General features: G+C 41.6%; 1 protein-coding gene across 1 annotated transcript; it reads left to right on the forward strand.

Annotated features, from left to right (window-relative positions):
• The first annotated feature begins 406 nt into the window (after positions 1-406).
• Positions 407-17,792, forward strand: cxcl12b (chemokine (C-X-C motif) ligand 12b (stromal cell-derived factor 1)). The gene is made up of 4 exons (XM_052514188.1): positions 407-574; positions 6,054-6,171; positions 12,626-12,709; positions 14,494-17,792. Exons 1-4 carry the CDS (start codon positions 508-510, stop codon positions 14,522-14,524), a joined length of 300 nt encoding a protein of 99 aa, XP_052370148.1. The 5' UTR covers positions 407-507; the 3' UTR covers positions 14,525-17,792.
• Positions 17,793-21,770: the final 3,978 nt, after the last annotated feature.

A 21,770-nucleotide genomic window follows, 5' to 3' on the forward strand; every position in this document is an offset into this window, starting at 1 on the left:
ACAGCCCCAGAGAGAGTGGGAAAAGAGGGGGGAAAATGGAGAGGGGGGTAGTTTGGGAGTTTGGGAAAAGAAAGGTGAAGGAGGGAAAGTGAAAGGGAGGGAGAGAAAGAGAGACAGAAAACAAAATAGAGGAGACCTGAGAGAGAGAAGGAACATGAGACGTAAAGAGAGACATTGCGAGAAAGAGAATGAAAGTAATAGATAGAGAAATAACTTACAAGAGAAAGAGAATTTCTTCTTGATTGTCAGCCAGCACATTTTCAATCGAGAAAGTCTCTGCCTTTCATATAGTCAGTGCAGCTCACCCCCCCCTGCTTCCTCCTGAGAAATTAGGAGCCTCCCTCCTCTCTCTCTCTCTCCTCCCTCTCTCTCTCCCTCAGCCGTGGTGCTTTAACAGTGTGTAGAGGGGAGCTGACAGTCAGTCTACACTGAGCCCTGCTGGATAGTAGCTGTGAGAAGCTGAGCCCTGAGCCTCTTGTAACTCCATCCTACTACATACAGCCCACCATGGATGTCAAAGTACTGGCTGTGTTGGCCCTACTGGCTGTGGCCATGGAAGTACCTCCCTCTACGGGTGAGTTGGTCTGGGTGATGGTTCTTCTGTCTGGGCATGTCTTCTACACTCTTAGAAGAAAAGGTGCCATCTCAAACATAAAAGGGATAATCATTTGAAGAATGATATATATTTTTTATTTTTAACCCTTTTTTTGGTTCCAGGTAGAACCCTTTTGCTTCCAGGAAGAACCCTTTTGAGATCCATGTAGAACCCTTTACACAGAGGGTTCTACATGGAACCCAAAAGAGTTCTACGTGGGACCAAAACGTGTTATCTTATGGGGACAGTCGAAGAACCCGTTTGGAACCCTTTTTTAAAGACTGTTAGTGTGTCTTTCTAGTGTTTTATATATCTTTATTTATCTATCTCTTTATTTGAGTCATTTTAGTAACTTAGCAAAGAGAGACTTTATGTATGTATGTGTTCTAGAATGTCTGGGGGTGTGATTTGTTCTAGAAAAGGAGGACGTTTTGGTGGTTGTGGAGGTTGTCTTGATATTTTTGTTGAATTTGAATAGGTGTTGTTAGAATAGATGTGGCTGTGACATTTGGCTGGTGTTGCTGGGAGAAGGGATACACAGCAGAATAACTTGTGGTTATGACTTGTGGCTGTGACATTTGGCTGGTGTTGCTGGGAGAAGGGATACACAGCAGAATAACTTGTGGTTATGACTTGTGGCTGTGACATTTGGCTGGTGTTGCTGGGAGAAGGGATACACAGCAGAATAACTTGTGGTTATGACTTGTGGCTGTGACATTTGGCTGGTGTTGCTGAGAGAAGGGATACACAGCAGAATAACTTGTGGTTATGACTTGTGGTTGTGGACGTTGTCTGTTGGCTCCTTGATGTTTGACTGGTTTTGGTCAAATAAGTAAGTGATTGTTGTGATGTGATGGAGATGTTATACTCAACATATATACATTTGTTGAATTGTTGTTGTTTGTATAGTTGGATTGTAAGTAGATGGTGATTTGTATTATTCTGTAAATGTCTGGGTTTGTATTGACATTATTTATGTTTCTTCACAGTTGCCTTCTGTTGTAAAACTCTACTTTTCTGTTTGCTTTTAACACTTTGATATTCCAACCACTTTAATTCCTCAAATCTTACATCTTAACGGCATACAAATGAACATTTAAAACTATTTGTCAAATAAAGAAAGAAAGATCTTAGGATTTAGAGGATGATGGGTCAGGGAGTCAGTGTCCCAAATGACTAAGTCTCCCCCAAACCACTATCACAGCAATGACCCTCCACCTTATCAGGCTCTATTATCATGCTAATACTGGCTCATTCTGCATACTGCTTACAGCACCCGGCCACAAGTGAGCATCTAGCTACAACCTTTGCTTCCCAAATAGAACCCTATTCCCTTATACGGCGCACTACATTTGACCAGGGCCCACAGGGAAACCCATAGGGCTCTGGTCAGAAGAAGTGCACAAAATAGGCAATAGGGTTCTATTTGGGATTTAGTTCGTTTCTTTCACAAGCCGCCTTGTTTTGCCCCTAATTGGTTTCTAGTTAAAAGAAAGCAACAAAAAAAACCCAGATAAATATACAAGTTACCCCTCCATCACCCCGGCCATCCTGTCGTCTTTACTATGCAGTCAGGGTCTCCCTGGCTAGGAGTAGTAACAACATGCTTAGCATAACACAGCAGAGGTTGAGCTAACTTCAATTCAACTCTTCTCTCGGACTTCTCTCTCTCCTGTTGTTGTTTATTTTGCAGTGGATTAATGGGATCGCGGTTTAATCCCACAGTCAAACAAGGGAGCCGTTTGTACTCCGTTTAAGATGTAAGATTCGAGAAATGAAAAGAATGTAAATATCAAAGTGTTTTAAAGTAATCAGAGAGAGTCTTTCATGAAGGTTTTACAACCACAAGGCAACTGGAGAAGAGACATGTATATATGTTCAGCCAATGGACCTCTTCCCATCTTCAAAGAAAAACCAATACAAATCATTGTTGGAAACAGGTTATCAACAATTTCACGTTTCATGTTAATCTTGTGTGATATTTCCAGCAGGGTTTCCCCTCTGAAATCCCTGAATCTAAGAACATTTCAGGCAAAAGCCAGAGTATGTGCTATTTAGTAAAAAGATTCTTAGTTTCAGGAACCAGTAGGAACCAGGGGTGATATGCACTCATTCTAAGAATGTAGCCTACTTCTAAAAGGGACTCTTTTGATAAGAATCTAAGCTTTGTGCTCTTGGAGCTTTGAGAAAGGAGGAAAACATTGGGAGCCCCAGTGGAGTAGAACGATAAGGACTCTCCTGGGATAGAGAGCTGTGTCTTCAATGTTCATAGTGAAAAGGCAGTATGACGGCGGATGGGACAATGAGCGCTGGTTTGAGAGTGTGTCTGTGTGTGTGTGTGTGTGTGTGTGTGGCAGACTAATCTCTTTTTAATTGCCTTGCATTTGGAACTAAAGGCAGGTAAATGTGTACTTTCTCATGCATTGTCCGGGTTAAATACAGTAGTTTTGTAATTGGTGGGAATGTGTGTTAATTATTTGAGGTATGTATTTAAATACATGAACATGTGTGTTGATTATTTGAGGTATGTATTTAAATACATGAACATGTGTGCTGTTTTGTCTTAACGGTATTTTATTTGAAATGTATAAATAACTAATAACAGTTTGATTTAATTATTTAAATGAAATGCATTTTCCTCTCAGATCTTTCAAAGTGGTATTTGACCCTGAACAACATAGTCAAGTAATCTTCTTCAAATGCTTCTTTTTGCTAGTTTTATCTTAAGTGTAGTTCTCTGCCATGCTCCGCAGGCCAGTTGAAAGTCTTTGTACACAGATTTAACAGAAATACTGGAGTTTATCCCAGTGACTGTGAAGATGATTAACAACAGGTAAAAGTAGAGTAGTGTTGAGTGTGTACGGTGAACGTTTGGTGAGAGTGTGTGTGAGCTATTGATGAGACCTGGTTGTAACACTGCGTAAACCCATCTCACACACCACTGACTAGGAGCTGTTGCTGTCCTGGAGTAACAGTGAAGATGGATTTAATCCCCAATGTCCAGCTGCAACAGAAATCTGTCTTCTACTTTATCCTGTTTGTTCTTACAAGCTCTAATATGAAATGAACAAATTCATCCCAGTTTGGGACTAAAGTCAGCTAAATGTACAGTATACTTTCCCATGCATTGTCGGGGTTAGAGACAGTAGATTCAACATATTTGTTCTAAGTACTCTGATATGAAATGAACAAATTCATCCCAGTTTGGGACTAAAGTCAGCTAAATGTACAGTATACTTTCCCATGCATTGTCGGGGTTAGAGACAGTAGATTCAACATATTTGTTCTAAGTACTCTGATATGAAATGAACAAATTCATCCCAGTTTGGGACTAAAGTCAGCTAAATGTACAGTATACTTTCCCATGCATTGTCGGGGTTAGAGACAGTAGATTCAACATATTTGTTCTAAGTACTCTGATATGAAATGAACAAATTCATCCCAGTTTGGGACTAAAGTCAGCTAAATGTACAGTATACTTTCCCATGCATTGTCGGGGTTAGAGACAGTAGATTCAACATATTTGTTCTAAGTACTCTGATATGAAATGAACAAATTCATCCCAGTTTGGGACTAAAGTCAGCTAAATGTACAGTATACTTTCCCATGCATTGTCGGGGTTAGAGACAGTAGATTCAACATATTTGTTCTAAGTACTCTGATATGAAATGAACAAATTCATCCCAGTTTGGGACTAAAGTCAGCTAAATGTACAGTATACTTTCCCATGCATTGTCGGGGTTAGAGACAGTAGATTCAACATATTTGTTCTAAGTACTCTGATATGAAATGAACAAATTCATCCCAGTTTGGGACTAAAGTCAGCTAAATGTACAGTATACTTTCCCATGCATTGTCGGGGTTAGAGACAGTAGATTCAACATATTTGTTCTAAGTACTCTGATATGAAATGAACAAATTCATCCCAGTTTGGGACTAAAGTCAGCTAAATGTACAGTATACTTTCCCATGCATTGTCGGGGTTAGAGACAGTAGATTCAACATATTTGTTCTAAGTACTCTGATATGAAATGAACAAATTCATCCCAGTTTGGGACTAAAGTCAGCTAAATGTACAGTATACTTTCCCATGCATTGTCGGGGTTAGAGACAGTAGATTCAACATATTTGTTCTAAGTACTCTGATATGAAATGAACAAATTCATCCCAGTTTGGGACTAAAGTCAGCTAAATGTACAGTATACTTTCCCATGCATTGTCGGGGTTAGAGACAGTAGATTCAACATATTTGTTCTAAGTACTCTGATATGAAATGAACAAATTCATCCCAGTTTGGGACTAAAGTCAGCTAAATGTACAGTATACTTTCCCATGCATTGTCGGGGTTAGAGACAGTAGATTCAACATATTTGTTCTAAGTACTCTGATATGAAATGAACAAATTCATGGTTGTTTGGGTTTAAAGTCAGCTAAATGTACCACTTTCCCATGCATTGTACGGGGTACCTGAGACAGTAGATTCAACATATTTGTTCTAAGTACTCTGATATGAAATGAACAAATTCATCCCAGTTTGGGACTAAAGTCAGCTAAATGTACAGTATACTTTCCCATGCATTGTCAGGGTAGAGACAGTAGATTCAACATATTTGTTCTAAGTACTCTGATATGAAATGAACAAATTCATCCCAGTTTGGGACTAAAGTCAGCTAAATGTACAGTATACTTTCCCATGCATTGTCGGGGTTAGAGACAGTAGATTCAACATATTTGTTCTAAGTACTCTGATATGAAATGAACAAATTCATCCCAGTTTGGGACTAAAGTCAGCTAAATGTACAGTATACTTTCCCATGCATTGTCGGGGTTAGAGACAGTAGATTCAACATATTTGTTCTAAGTACTCTGATATGAAATGAACAAATTCATCCTCGTTTCCTGCCTGCAATGATTGTGAGTTGTTGCATTTTGGAGGCGTTGAGGCTCATGTTGTTGGTTCAGCTCTAACTATCATCATGCGTTGTGAGCTGGGATTTGGTTGTTTTAGTTTAAAGACATAGAAATGGTCGAAGCTCACATTCTCTCAGTGTCCGGTACCTGGTACCTGGTACCTGGTACAGTATCTTACTATGTCTCTGGTTGTTGTTTTCAGCTAAGCCCATCAGCCTGGTACCTGGTACCTGGTACAGTATCTTACTATGTCTCTGGTTGTTGTTTTCAGCTAAGCCCATCAGCCTGGTACCTGGTACCTGGTACAGTATCTTACTATGTCTGTGGTTGTTGTTTTCAGCTAAGCCCATCAGCCTGGTACCTGGTACCTGGTACAGTATCTTACTATGTCTGTGGTTGTTGTTTTCAGCTAAGCCCATCAGCCTGGTACCTGGTACCTGGTACAGTATCTTACTATGTCTGTGGTTGTTGTTTTCAGCTAAGCCCATCAGCCTGGTACCTGGTACCTGGTACAGTATCTTACTATGTCTCTGGTTGTTGTTTTCAGCTAAGCCCATCAGCCTGGTAGAGAGGTGCTGGTGTCGCTCCACTCTGAACACCGTCCCTCAGAGGAGCATCAGAGAGCTCAAGTTCCTTCACACACCCAACTGCCCTTTCCAAGTCATGTGAGTAACCTGCTGGTGCATTATGGGATGCTTTTTAACCCTGATTTTGGGTTGTGTTTTAGAAGACTTACAGCTAAGTTCCTTAGCTTGTCATGTGAAAAACCTTCCACACCCCTCATAAGAACAACTAGATCGCTGTATTGCTTCTCCAAAAAGTCAATGTTTTCATTACAAGGCTGGGGACTAACAGGGACGTTTTGTAGGAGACAACCCCATGTTCTCCTCAGCCCTGCACTACACTGCACAGATAAGAAAGGACTATGGTGGCCAACACTGGACATCCCACACAGCACACACAATGTTGCTGCTCACAGAAGGGGAAGCTATTCACTATTTTTAGACAGACTTTTCCTGGAGATAAACCAGAACTACACAGGCCTAGTAAAGCAGTGGTAAGCAACCCTGGTCTGAGACAGCTGCATGTTGAGTGTGTGAGTTAGCTTCGCTTCCCGGGCGCAGCACTGAAGCACCTGATTCAACTCATCAACTAATCGTCAAGGCGGTGACTTGTTGAATCAGGTGTTTGTTTCAGGGCTGGACAGACACCTGTCAATGCCACGGTCCATGTTGCTCTACGGGAACCCTGCAATGTAGTTTAACCAGAGGTGGAAGAGGAAGCGACTCATCCCACTCCCTCCTTTTTTTCTTGTTCATATATAGTCAATGAACTAAGCAGACCAGACCCAGCTGCTAATGCATTGGTGCCTATGGGAGAGCCATCCCTTAAGCAGACTGGAAATGTGACATCTTCGGTTATCTACCATCTTTACTTTAACACAGCTGAAACCAGAAGGACCTTGGCCTGATACGTATAGTCAAGTAGGGATAAACTAGCCTGGTTCCAGATCTGTTTGTGCTGTCTTACCAACTCCTATTATCAGCTGCTACAGCTAAACTAACTTGGTTCTAGATCTGTTTGTGCTGTCTTACCAACTCCTATTATCAGCTGCTACAGCAAAACTAACTTGGTTCTAGATCTGTTTGTGCTGTCTTACCAACTCCTATTATCAGCTGCTACAGCTAAACTAACTTGGTTCTAGATCTGTTTGTGTGGTCTTGCCAACTCCTATAGTCATCTCCTAGGGCAAAACCTGTTCAGAAAAGCCTGATTCAGCCCAGTAAGACCCCTCTGTTAATAAGATCCCATGTGGATTCAAATGGCGCTTAACTTTGGGTCCCATTCCATTCGGCTAAGCATCAGTCCCATATTATCTGGTTTTAATGATTGCAGTTGGAGGACCACAGTGGAGGGAAAGACAGAGAGAAAGTGGAGAGAGAGTGAGAGAGAGTGAGAGAAAGCGAGAGAGAAGAGAGAGAGAGAGAGAGAGAGAGAGAGAGAGAAAGCGAGAGAGAGAGAGAGAGAGAGAGAGAGAGAGAGAGAGAGAGAGAGAGAGAGAGAGAGAGAGAGAAAGCGAGAGAAAGCGAGAGAGAGAGAGAAAGAGAGAGAGAGAAAGCGAGAGAGAAAGCGAGAGAGAAAGCGAGAGAAAGCGAGAGAGAAAGTACGAGAAAGCGAGAGAGAGAGCGAGAGAAAGCGAGAGAGAGAGAAAGCGAGAGAAAGTGAGAGAGAAGGTGCGAGAGAGAGAGAAAGCGAGAGAAAGGGAGAGAGAGAGAGACAGCAGGAGAGAGAGAGAGAGAGAGAGAGAGAGAGAGAGAAAGCGAGAGAAAGGGAGAGAGAGAGAATGCGAGAGAGAAAGCGAGAGAAAGCGAGAGAGAAAGTACGAGAAAGCGAGAGAGAGAGAGCGAAAGAAAGCGAGAGAGAGAGAGAAAGCGAGAGAAAGTGAGAGAGAAAGTGCGAGAGAGAGAAAGCGAGAGAAAAAGAGAGAGAGAGAGAGAGAGAAAGCGAGAGAGAAAGCGAGAGAAAGCGAGAGAGAAGGTAAGAGAAAGCGAGAGAGAGAGAGAGTGGAGAAAAGAGATGCAGTTACTATGGCTCTCCCCAAATGGAAAGAGATGTTTAGATTAGAACAACACAATAAATGGCCAGGAGAGGAGAGAGGAAGCTGACAGAGGAGTGTCTCTCTCCAAGCTAGCTCTAGGGGGGATTTTAGTCTTGTTAAGGAATCAATCATTAGGGGTCAATGTGATGACCTTTATGTTGCAGCTGACCCTCTCTATCCTTCTTTCTTTTATTCCCTGCGCTCACCAGCCGCCCACATTTAGTGTAATTTAAATGGCCTGGAACGCATTAAGCCAAAATGCTTTGCCTATTTGTAACCTATAGAAACCAGGTGGCCAGAGCCAAAAAGCCAGAGGGGTTTGGGGGGTTGGGAAGGGGTGGTGGGGGGGCATTAAGGGGTTAACTCATGGCAAGGGGTCAGTAAGGATACAAATCTGGTCAGGACGCACAATCATCAAGAGAAACACACATTTGCACAAACAGGCATTAAGGAACACACATACGCCACCAAAAGCTTCTACTTTCCCCTCTTATTCCCTCCAGAGCCCATCCTGAAGTTATTTATGACTGAGCAGCAGGGGAGAGAGGGGCAGAGAGCTCGCATCTCTTCTGATATATCTATTGTCCTTGGATGAAAGACAACAGGGGTAACACTACACCCCCCTCACCCCCTCCACCGCTCCCTACACGCCCCTGTCTCCTCCTGCTTGTTGGCATTAGCTTGCTGTGAAGTAATTACTACCTACTGGGTTAGAAGCTCCAGACTCCCAGAGCCCCGAATTCCAACAAAGTCAATCAGACGCTAGATAGTCCACACACACACACACACACACACACACACACACACACACACACACACACACACACACACACACACACACACACACACACACACACGCACGCACGCACGCACGCACGCACGCACGCACGCACACACACCCTAGAGGGATAAACCTAAACCAGGAGAAACATCAAAACAAAACAGTCAAATGGATTATCTGCACTAAATATATAAAAGAGGACAGGATGGGGTTTGGAGGGAGGGAGGAAGGGGGTATCCTAGAGATAAACAAACAGGGAATCCAGTTACCGCCTTTTATTTATCTAAACGATTGGGATGTTGGTTTTGGGGGAGATTTGAAGGGGTTTGATGCGCTTGAGCTGTTCTTTCATCTTATTGGGGTAAGGGTGTAGGTGGGCCATTTGGTCAATTGAAGAGGTTGGTGTTAAATAGGGATGGAGAGTTTGGGGAAGGTGAAATTGAATCAGAAAAGCGGTAAAGGAGTGATGAAGGAGAGATTCAGAGGTGGAGAGGAATGTGATTAATTTACAGGCCTGTGAGAGGAAGAGAAGGAGGGAGAGAAGGAGGGAGGGAGGGGAGGTGGTGAGGCGCTACCTGAGTTGTTAACTCTCAAACACGACCTTTTGACACAGAGGTGTTAGAACCATATGTTTGGGGAAGGAGGGGAGGAGAGGAGAGAGTGCTGACACACACACACACACACACACACACACACACACACACACACACACACACACACACACACACACACACACACACACACACACACACACACACACACACACACACACACACACACACACACACACACACACACTACCCACACACACACACACACACTACCCCGTCTCCCCCTAAAGCTCATGGATCGGAAACACTCACAAAAGTGTCCGATCTCGGGACAAATGCCCCTCTCTCAAGTCGACACTCAAGTCAACCCTCTATCAACACACTACAGTCCGCTACAGGTGAACCACTTACTCCCATATACACCCCACAGTCTGTAAATCCCAGGCTAAATGGCCTGACATCAAAACCTCCTTATTGGTGGTACCACCGGCTTAACAAAGAGATCAGTGTTACCATGCTTTGTTATCACTGCAACAGCTGTCTAAGTGGAAGGAGAGAGATGGGATTTTTCACCTGTGGCAGGTGGTGGGGGGACTTGATGTGATTTAATGCATTCTGATCCTTACAACTGGCGCAAAGCATGTTTTGTGGGTTAAAATATGCTGTGAATACAAGTTTGAATAATTGTTATTCTTACAACTTGTTCATAATATGTTTGTTCTTCTTAAAAATATATGTTTGGGATGTGAATAATGTGTTGATTGTTCACTGGCATATGTGTCTTGCAAATGTCCCTGGAATTTAGTTACATATAAATAAGCTTGATAAATATAATTTTGGTCAAATAACTTATTTTTCCAGATACATTATGTTACTGTTGACTTTGCAGCCTTATATCAGTGATGTTTGTTTTGTGTGTACAGTCCAGTCCAGTACAGTAGTTGGTTTAAAGGAAAGTGAACTTCATTTATCTTAATGTGTTTGTTTATTTTGACCCTGAATGAGCAGATAGACGATATCGAAATGATGGAACACATTTACTTTTAGATTACAGTACACAGAGTTCATCAGATGTCTCTTCAATCTTCAGATACATGAATTATACAGACTAGATTTCAGTACAAACTGTGTCAAACTGAAATTAATGACTTCAAAAATATTACCTCAAATGTAACCCTTTTGAAATGTTTTTTTTTTTAAATAAAACAAATATATAAGATTACACACTGTATCTGAGTCTATAAAGACAGACTGGTCAAACTGAAATAGTAATATATATAATTACACACTGTATCTGAGTCTATAAAGACAGACTGGTCAAACTGAAATAGTAATATATATAATTACACACTGTATCTGAGTCTATAAAGACAGACTGGTCAAACTGAAATAGTAATATATATAATTACACACTGTATCTGAGTCTATAAAGACAGACTGGTCAAACTGAAATAGTAAAATATATAATTACACACTGTATCTGAGTCTATAAAGACAGACTGGTCAAACTGAAATAGTAATATATAAGATTACACACTGTATCTGAGTCTATAAAGACAGACTGGTCAAACTGAAATAGTAATATATATAATTACACACTGTATCTGAGTCTATAAAGACAGACTGGTCAAACTGAAATAGTAATATATATAATTACACACTGTATCTGAGTCTATAAAGACAGACTGGTCAAACTGAAATAGTAAAATATATAATTACACACTGTATCTGAGTCTATAAAGACAGACTGGTCAAGCTGAAATAGTAATATATAAGATTACACACTGTATCTGAGTCTATAAAGACAGACTGGTCAAACTGAAATAGTAATATATAAGATTACACACTGTATCTGAGTCTATAAAGACAGACTGGTCAAGCTGAAATAGTAATATATAAGATTACACACTGTATCTGAGTCTATAAAGACAGACTGGTCAAGCTGAAATAGTAATATATAAGATTACACACTGTATCTGAGTCTATAAAGACAGACTGGTCAAACTGAAATAGAAAAATATATAATTACACACTGTATCTGAGTCTATAAAGACAGACTGGTCAAACTGAAATAGAAAAATATATAATTACACACTGTATCTGAGTCTATAAAGACAGACTGGTCAAGCTGAAATAGTAAAATATATAATTACACACTGTATCTGAGTCTATAAAGACAGACTGGTCAAACTGAAATAGTAATATATAATTACACACTGTATCTGAGTCTATAAAGACAGACTGGTCAAACTGAAATAGAAAAATATATAATTACACACTGTATCTGAGTCTATAAAGACAGACTGGTCAAACTGAAATAGTAAAATATATAATTACACACTGTATCTGAGTCTATAAAGACAGACTGGTCAAGGTGAAATAGTAAAATATATAATTACACACTGTATCTGAGTCTATAAAGACAGACTGGTCAAACTGAAATAGAAAAATATATAATTACACACTGTATCTGAGTCTATAAAGACAGACTGGTCAAACTGAAATAGTAATATATATAATTACACACTGTATCTGAGTCTATAAAGACAGACTGGTCAAACTGAAATAGAAAAATATATAATTACACACTGTATCTGAGTCTATAAAGACAGACTGGTCAAACTGAAATAGTTGCATTCAGAATTCTTAGTTCAAAATAAACCTATAAATGATCTATATGTATTTATCTATGTACCGGTATATCATTTAAGTGTAATAAAAATGTGCCACTCGTACTATTCAACTCGCTACTCCAAGGCCCACGAGTCTCATTACAGTTTGACCGAAACACGGACACAGTTCACCCTAGTTGACGCCACGTATCAGGCATGTGTGTTACTGTGTGTTACAGATACACAACACACTATCCCTGGATGTTCACCAGAGTGAGAAGACGCTAGGCCAGTTCATGAGAGGTTACTGGACTTTTTTTTCGGATCATTCCATCCTTGAATCAGATAAGAAAACAGGGAAAGTGGATGCTCGGAGAACACTGAAATGAGTCTCTGCCTAATTCACTTTCTCTCTCTCTCTCTCTCTCTCTCTCTCTCTCTCTCTCTCTCTCTCTCTCTCTCTCTCTCTCTCTCTCTCTCTCTCTCTCTCTCTCTCTCTCTCTCTCTCTCTCTCTCTCTCTCTCTCTCTCTCTCTCCGTCCCTTCATCCCTCCCTTCATCCCTCTCCCGGTCACAGTGCCAAGCTGAAGAACAACAGGGAGGTCTGCATTAACCCCGAGACCAAATGGCTGCAGACGTACCTGAAGAATGCCATTAACAAGTAAGGAGAAACCTTACTTCCCTCTTTGACAAGTAAGAGCTGATCGCAGGGTAGCCTGGTCCCACATCTGCTTGTGCTTACTTGCCAACTCTTATTATTGTCACGCCAAACCATAGGAGTTAGCAAGACAACACAAACAGATCTGGGACCAGGCTAGTTCGCTGGTAACAGTGAGAGACACGGAATGAAATGTGCAGCTGTTTTCATCTGCAAAATCCAAATGAAATGGGAGAAATGGGAGAAATGGGAGAAATGGGACTGCTTAAGTACAGTAACAACAGATAAGTGTCATTTTATGGCCACCTGTCCACATTGCATTCTGAAATCGCTCATTTATCGGTATGATTAGAACTGTTGCTATGTGTGTGTCTCATTAAAAGAGATGAAAGTGACTGGTGTTTCTGGGTGCTTGTTTCTCATTATGCGTGCTAGCTACTCAGATGGCTACTGAGATATGAATTAAAGACGGTGAAAGAATGCTTTCTGCTCAAGCCTTGCAATCCCTCTGATCATTTAAGCGTGGCATTCGGGGCATTCCAGGTCTTTCAGTAAACAATCAGAATTTATCTGGGAAATCAGGGATGGAGTAGAATGTCATGATATCACATTTTTCTATTTATTTTTATTACAGATTTATTACCTAAAACTTTTGGCCAAAAAAACAGGTGTTATTTTCACAATTGAACTAACTTCATTCATTTCATGGCTAAAAGACAGCAGTTTATGTATGAATAAACAAATACGTGTAAATTGAAGGCACAAAATGATCAGGACTAATTTGTCTACAAATAGTGAAACTCATTCCACTAAAGGGAAAACAATTCCACTACGTTTCACAGCCAAGGAGTAAACCGTATAAAACTACAATAAACGATAAAAGACACAATATACGGAATATTATAATGAATCTGAATGGGTTGTGCAGTTCAAATGTGTGTTCAATGTGCATTCCTTATTCCTCTGGTGATCGTTTTCACCAACCATGCAAAATGTCTGCCTCTTAAAAACGCCTTTAGTAAATACATCTAAAATGGAGGAGCATTTTACCACAAATTAGGCATTTTCTTGCTGTTATTTCCCAATGTGGCATAGTTACAAAAGATTGCATTTTCTCAAAATAACAAGCTAAACTACAGTAGATACACAACTACAGTAGATACACAACTACAGTAGATACACAACTACAGTAGATACACAACTACAGTAGATACTGGAGGTCTATGTGACATGTTACACACTTATTTCACCTTTATTTAACCAGGTAGGCAAGTTGAGAACAAGTTCTCATTTACAATTGCGACCTGGCAACTTAGAGAAAAAGGTGCATCCAGAACCTAAAATGGTTCTTTGGCTGTTCCCATAGGAGAACCCTTTGAAGAACCAGTTTTGGTTCCAGTTAGAACCCTTTTGATTCCATGTAGAACCCATTTGAGTTCCATGTAGGACCCATTTGTTTGTTTTTGTTTTGTTAGTTGTATTAAGGGGGCATGTAGAACCCTTTCCACAGAGGGTTCCACATGGAACCAAATATGTTATCCTATGGGGACAGCCAAAGTACCCTTTTGGAACCCTTTTACTAAGAATGCATGTTTCGAAACCCTGCATGATGCAGAACATAGCCTCAATATAACTACGAGCACCGTACTAAGTATTTACCATAAAATGACATTAGGGCCCAGAGTTGTTCCTAATCAGGTGATGTCAAGTGGCCACACGGAAAAATGAAGTTACACCCATGAAACCTCTTCAATCAGTGTCTTATTCCTCTCTTTCTGTCTCTCCAGGGTGAAGAAGTCCAGAAGACGTGCTCAGTAAAGGAGACACACCATCCTGACCGGCCTGCAGTGCCCCAGTTCCAGGCCAGCTCTCCTCCTCCTCCTCCTCCTCCTCCACTACTCAGATATGTAACTCTGTAGCTACACGTCTCTGCTCTGGAACACTCTGGAACGCTCTGGAACGCTCTGGAACATTCTGGAACGCTTGCAAAACCAGCACTTCACCGCCAGACAGACCATGATGCCTTGCTGCTGCTGCTGACCCCGCAGCCACCCTGCCCCCCACACTGCAGACACCTCTCCTCACGCTGTTAGCACCAAGTGCATATACCTAATTATATCGGAATGTGTGAGTACGTGTGTAAAGAGTGTGTGAGCGCAGTGTGTTTTATTTGGTGTGGTTGTTCTCAGTGTGTGTGTGTGTGTGTGTGTGTGTGTGTGTGTGTGTGTGTGTGTGTGTGTGTGTGTGTCTGAACTGAGTGTGTAAGTGTACGTCTGTATATAAAGTATTTTTCCTACTTTTATAAGAGGCAGTAAAGGGACATTTAAAGTTTTTACACCCGGCTCACCGTCTCAAATGTGCCCAGCAAGGGCTTGTGGGTATCACCAGGGGTGGGCTCTGACTGAGGGGTCATAGGATAGGAACAGGAATGAGCCGTCCAATGGATCGAGCCCACTCTGTAAGAGGCGACCAATCAGGGCTGGTCAAACATTCATAACAGAGGAAATAGATAGTCACCCTTAACTGATCCAAGGTCAGATGTTGTTGAATCCCTTATGGTTAAGTCTAGGATGGTAGGGAAGGAAATCTTAGATCTGTGGTTAGGGGCAACTTCTATGTCAAGCCTTAACAAGAATTCCAGTCTAGCCGAGACAATGGAGATCCTCAAACGATAACAAAGGACATGCATTCGATTCAGGTGTTTCAACTCTGGGGATCAGAAGACATTAGTTTGAACTGATACATGTCTTTTCAGGAAGCGAGGCTGTGCACTGAATCACATGGAGTTTCCATTCACAAGAACAGACCAGTGAAGAGCCGAATCAGACGATGTGTACAGGCCGGTGGTTTCTAACCTCTCCTCGGGGACCACCAGGCGTTTCACAATTTAGTTGTAGCCCAGAACTAACTCACCTGATTCACCTATTCAAGGCTGGTTAGTTGACAAGTTGAATCAGGTGTGCTAGCTGTGGAATAGATCAAATACATGGAACGACTGGGGGACCTCGAGGAGAGGTTTGAAAACCCCTGCTGTAATAAAGGGGAAGTTATCTGTTGTAAATAAAGGGGAAGTTATATCCTGTAATACAAGCCGACAGCCTTTATTGGAGGCAGACAATTCTATATTACAGTTCAGTCCTGTGCCGAACAGGAAAGCCCACACAATTAGAAGTAACTTAAGCAACTCAGCAAAAGCCAAGGGTTGTAAGAACGATGGCCTTGTAGGATAAGATTGTAATGCAAAACAGGGATAAAACCCCATATCAATGCAGCTTTTCATACAGTTTGTGTGAATGTAATGTGGTCCGTTGCTGTAGTCTAGGCTGTAAGGCATTGAATGAGACACCAAGTCATATTTCAACAACACAAGCGATGTGAAATTAATTTACCTCAATATTCTGGGTATTTACTAACAAATACTGGCATAAAATAATTGCTGTATTATATTAAGTACAGTAAGATTCATTACATACATTTCTATACAGGATCACATTGTCGGATTATTGGATTTCACTCATCAATTTCATAGGAGCTCACTTTAGGCCGACTCCATAGTTATAAACCACCACATATCCTGAGGCAGGATTTTAAAGCCAGTATACGGCCACATGAAATACCTGTTACTATACTACAGTATTGACTATCACATTGAAACTGCATGTTGCTGAGCTGGGGGCAAAAGAAAGTTATTCTACTTTGATCATTGAGCCACTTTAAGTCTTTTAAATTGGTATTTTTACTGTAATGATTTTTATTTTTGTATATTTTATATATTCTAAGATAATGAGATGTAACACAGTATTTGTAAGTACATTTAAGCAGTATTAGATGAAGGCATAACCAGAGAGTACTGTATCCCAACCGCAGTACTACTGTATTATCCAATCAAATTTTTATACATTTATCACTTTTCCAAAAGCGTTTATTTGCAATATCATTAAAAAAACATGTTATGTGTCTATTAACTTCATTTGGTGCAGCTGCAACATGTTGAAGTTAATGTAATAAACATTTATAGTCCCCCAGATTAAATTGTGGCGGCAGGTCTAGATTGAACAACAGAATATTATAGAGATACAGGGTTCATTGCCATAGTTTCCCCTGATTCAATTCTCCCTTGGGGAGGCTTATTCTAGTCAACCAATAATCTGACGCCTTTCATCCACTGATGCAAGATGGGCAAAACTAATAAATCCGGAATGTAACGCAACGTACTGAGATACTTTAAAACAAACATTACTGTTGTCATTAGGACATCTCAGCTCAGGCCGATTCAAATTCAGATTCAGCTCAGGCAGACGTCAATGAATTCTTCATTAGGACCCCTTAGAACACAATGTCGTTGGGATTCTGTTCTATTCCTCCTGACAGCGTTCCACAGAGTTTAAAATATGAAGTGCCAATAGTACCACTGAGCCAAGACAGAGAACAACACATTTAAGTATGAGCCAGGGGACCCACACATGTTTTCAATCAAGCCCCCCTCCCAGATATAGCCATTCCTCAATGATGTGGGTTTCTATACTGTTTTACTGTTGCCATTGTTTTTCTACTGTCAAAATAGAGCTCCAGGTCCATTCAAATCTCCAGGCATCTTAGTCTGTGAACCAAGTGCAGGTGTTTTGGTCCAGAGGTTATTAAGTATCTGTATCACATCGTTGTAAGGTTTGTCATAAAGGAAGGGGATTTGGTGATTATTGAAGTGTATGAGAAGCATTCTGTTCAATGCCATGCTGCAGTTAGATCCACAACCAAACAACACAACATGGCTGTTACCATTTTACTCATCATATCTGGTATTTGGACCACATGTGCAAATAAATCCTTACATAAAGCAATAACATCCCAAGTGGAAATGTGTTTTGTCAGAAGTGTATGTGTTCTATATGGGTGCTCTCCCCAGACAATGTGAATTACATGTTACAACGTTCAATTCTTTTGAGGCAGCTTACGACACAAGTATCCTTCATCTACGATGGATTGTTTAATTCAACTCTGTATGTTCACTGTTTGTATAAACCCAGGGGCAATATGACCTATATGATACTCACCCTCTTTTTCAATAAACATATCAAATTAAATCAAATGGAATGTTTCATTTCTTCTTAAGAAAATGATAAAGTGTGTATTTATTGAAAGTGGCATCAATAGAGAAGTGTGGTAGGAATCGTCTCCACTTTATTTGAATGTTTCACTTCTCCTTTAGTGTTACTGTTCTGTCTTCATTGCAGTGCAGAAACATCACAGTTGGGTTTCATTATGACTACAGACTTACTGACACAAAATGTCACATTAGATAAGACTGAAGGATGTAGATATTTCTGTTTCAAAATAACTTCACTTAGAATCACCCAGACCAGTTTGATGGTAATAGATGCTGGATACCAGACTCTCACACACACAACCTAGACAGGTGGAATAAAACCAACGCACGCACGCACACACACACACACACACACACACACACACACACACACACACACACACACACACACACACACACACACACACACACACACACACACACACACACACACACCCCTTCTGTTTTCCACAGAGTCCAGGCCCAGGGAAGTCTATGTTAGCAGCTCAGGGCGACAGCCACCATATGTATCTACAGTATACCTGCTGAAACCACAGGCTACAGTAGGACTTAAAGTGCAATTCCACCTGTTTTCAACCTCATTTTCATTATCTCCAGCACAATGCCAGCGTCAACATATGTGAATATGGCGCATTTCTACGTTGTGTAGAAAAAAGTACAATGCTAAAATGTTCTACCCGATGACATCATCAAAAGTAAAACCATTTTACAGTGATTTTCAAACACCATGAGATTGTCTGTGACGTGACTCTCCATCTGGTTAGACACACATTGTCTTTGTCTTACCCTCCATCTGGCCAGACACTCATTGTCTTTGTCTGACCCTCCATCTGGCTAGACACTCATTGTCTTTGTCTGACCCTCCATCTGGCCAGACACTCATTGTCTTTGTCTGACCCTCCATCTGGCTAGACACTCATTGTCTTTGTCTGACCCTCCATCTGGTTAGACACTCATTGTCTTTGTCTGACCCTCCATCTGGCTAGACACTCATTGTCTTTGTCTTACTCTCCATCTGGCTAGACACTCATTGTCTTTGTCTGACCCTCCATCTGGCTAGACACTCATTGTCTTTGTCTTACTCTCCATCTGACTAGACACTCATTGTCTTTGTCTGACCCTCCATCTGGTTAGACACTCATTGTCTTTGTCTGACCCTCCATCTGGCTAGACACTCATTGTCTTTGTCTGACCCTCCATCTGGCTAGACACTCATTGTCTTTGTCTGACCCTCCATCTGGTTAGACACTCATTGTCTTTGTCTGACCCTCCATCTGGCTAGACACTCATTGTCTTTGTCTGACCCTCCATCTGGTTAGACACTCATTGTCTTTGTCTGACCCTCCATCTGGCTAGACACTCATTGTCTTTGTCTGACCCTCCATCTGGCTAGACACTCATTGTCTTTGTCTGACCCTCCATCTGGCTAGACACTCATTGTCTTTGTCTGACCCTCCATCTGGTTAGACACTCATTGTCTTTGTCTGACCCTCCATCTGGTTAGACACTCATTGTCTTTGTCTGACCCTCCATCTGGCTAGACACTCATTGTCTTTGTCTGACCCTCCATCTGGCTAGACACTCATTGTCTTTGTCTTTGACCACAGATCATAGAGACGTGCCGTGTTGACATGATGTAGACACTGATGTGGTGCTGGAGAGAATGAATATGAGGTTGAAAGTGGCGGACTTGCCCTTTAAGCCTAAACCTCAGCTTACATCAGAACTACAACATATCTGTGGCCAGCCGTTTGAATAATTCAACTAGACTATGTGTGCTTCACAAATAGCACCCTAATTCTCATTTAGAGCCCCATAGGGCTCTAGGTCAAAAGCAGTGCACTAAATAGGGAATTTGGGTTCCGTTTGGGACGCACCATGTCACTTGACATTTCCCCTTTAAAACTTAAGCTTGGTGGAGAAACAGAAAGAAACAGAAAGAGTTTGACGTAAAGGTACGAGCCAGAGGGCCATTAACAACCATGTCTGAGTTTAACACCTCCGCTTCATGTAGTGTTCTGTGTGTGTGTGTGTGTGTGTGTGTGTGTGTGTGTGTGTGTGTGTGTGTGTGTGTGTGTGTGTGTGTGTGTGTGTGTGTGTGTGTGTGTGTGTGTGTGTGTGTGTGTGTGTGTGTGTGTGTGTGTGTGTGTGTGTGTGTGTGTGTGTGTGTGTAATTGAATATATTCATTAGTCCTGGTTCGTTACCCGTCCATTGCACTGAGGGGATTTAGCACCAATACATAAACCTGTCTGCTTTAATCAAGTAGAACCATGTAGAGCAGATTAACGTCATGTTATAGGCCACGCTCCAAATGGAACCCTAATCCCTACACCACTTACGACCTGAGCCCTGTGGGTCCTGGTTAAATGTAGCCCATTATATAGGGATTAGGGTGCTATTTGGGATGCGGACATAGGCTTTCTGTTCTGGCTGGATGTTGATGTTAATACATAATGGACAAGAACAAGAGCTGGTGGCTTTTAGTTTAGACAAGGACCAAACCGTTTAAAGGGTCACAAGTTACGTTTTGGGGTCTTGGGCACATTCAGAAATGATTAGTGGATTTATGTGATATGACCCCCCCCCCCCCCCCCCACACACACACACACACACACACACACACACACACATACCAGCTGAATGCCTTGCCTGGTCCAAGGAGACTCACAAACTGTACTTGAACATGTATTGTGTTGTGTGAATAACAAGCACTGGGACTAGTTCACAGAGGATTGAAAACAGCTGTAATGTCCAACAAACCCTCTGAATTAATTGTAGAAACCTGGCTAAGTATCCCTGACTATACCACAAACCAATGCCAGGGGCATTACACTGGACTGATAAAAGAGCACAACGACACAATCAAATGAAAGAGAGATTCTTTAGATGCTCTATCAAGTTCCCCAGCTTCAAATCAAATAGCAACCACAAGAGAATCAGGGCAGTTCAGCATGCGCGCACACACACACACACCCACCCACCCACCCACCCACCCACACACACACACACACACACACACACACACACACACACACACACACACACACACACACACACACACACACACACACACACACACACACACACACACACACACACACAATTCAACTCAAATCACCTGAGACGGAGAACATAACGAAGTTGGACAACAAAGTGATTGAGTCCCGAGGATCATGGGTAATCCGGTGTGATTTGGAGGTCTTTACTGTCGATCTCTGAACAACTTAATGCCAGACCCATTGACTAGGAGCTAATAGGAAACAGGTAGGGTGGAAAACAACACGCTGTGTGTGTGTGTGTGTGTGTGTGTGTGTGTGTGTGTGTGTGTGTGTGTGTGTGTGTGTGTGTGTGTGTGTGTGTGTGTGTGTGTGTGTGTGTGTGTGTGTGTGTGTGTGTGTGTGTGTGTGTGTGTGTAGATGTGTTTAATTATACCTGTGGGGACTAGAAGTCTCAACAAGAATTGTAAACAAACAAAAACTTTACCAACTGGGGTTGTTAGTCCCTACAAGGGCAAATGCTATTTCTACGGGGTTTAGGTTTCGAATTAGGTTTAGGGTTAGGAGCTATGGTTAGGTTCAGGGTTAGGGTTAAGGTTAGGTTTTGGTGTTAAGGTTATGGTTAAAGTTAGGGTAAGGGTTAGGGTTAAGGAAAATAGGATTTTGAATAGGACTGAATTATGTGTGTCCCCATAAGGTTAGTTAAGCAAGACTGTGTGTGTGTGTGTGTGTGTGTGTGTGTGTGTGTGTGTGTGTGTGTGTGTGTGTGTGTGTGTGTGTGTGTGTGTGTGTGTGTGTGTGTGTGTGTGTGTGTGTGCAGACCGGAGAGGGGCCCTTTCACTCTCATCATCAGTTCCATACCTGTCAGGATACAGAGAGTGTCATGGCCTCTTCCTCTGGCTGTGTTTTCACACAGTGAGGCCCTGTTCCTGGACGGACATGAGGAATTACATGCTGATTCTA

Source organism: Oncorhynchus keta, unplaced genomic scaffold (assembly GCF_023373465.1).
Source record: "Oncorhynchus keta strain PuntledgeMale-10-30-2019 unplaced genomic scaffold, Oket_V2 Un_scaffold_15365_pilon_pilon, whole genome shotgun sequence".
NCBI classification, from domain to species: Eukaryota; Metazoa; Chordata; class Actinopteri; order Salmoniformes; family Salmonidae; genus Oncorhynchus; species Oncorhynchus keta.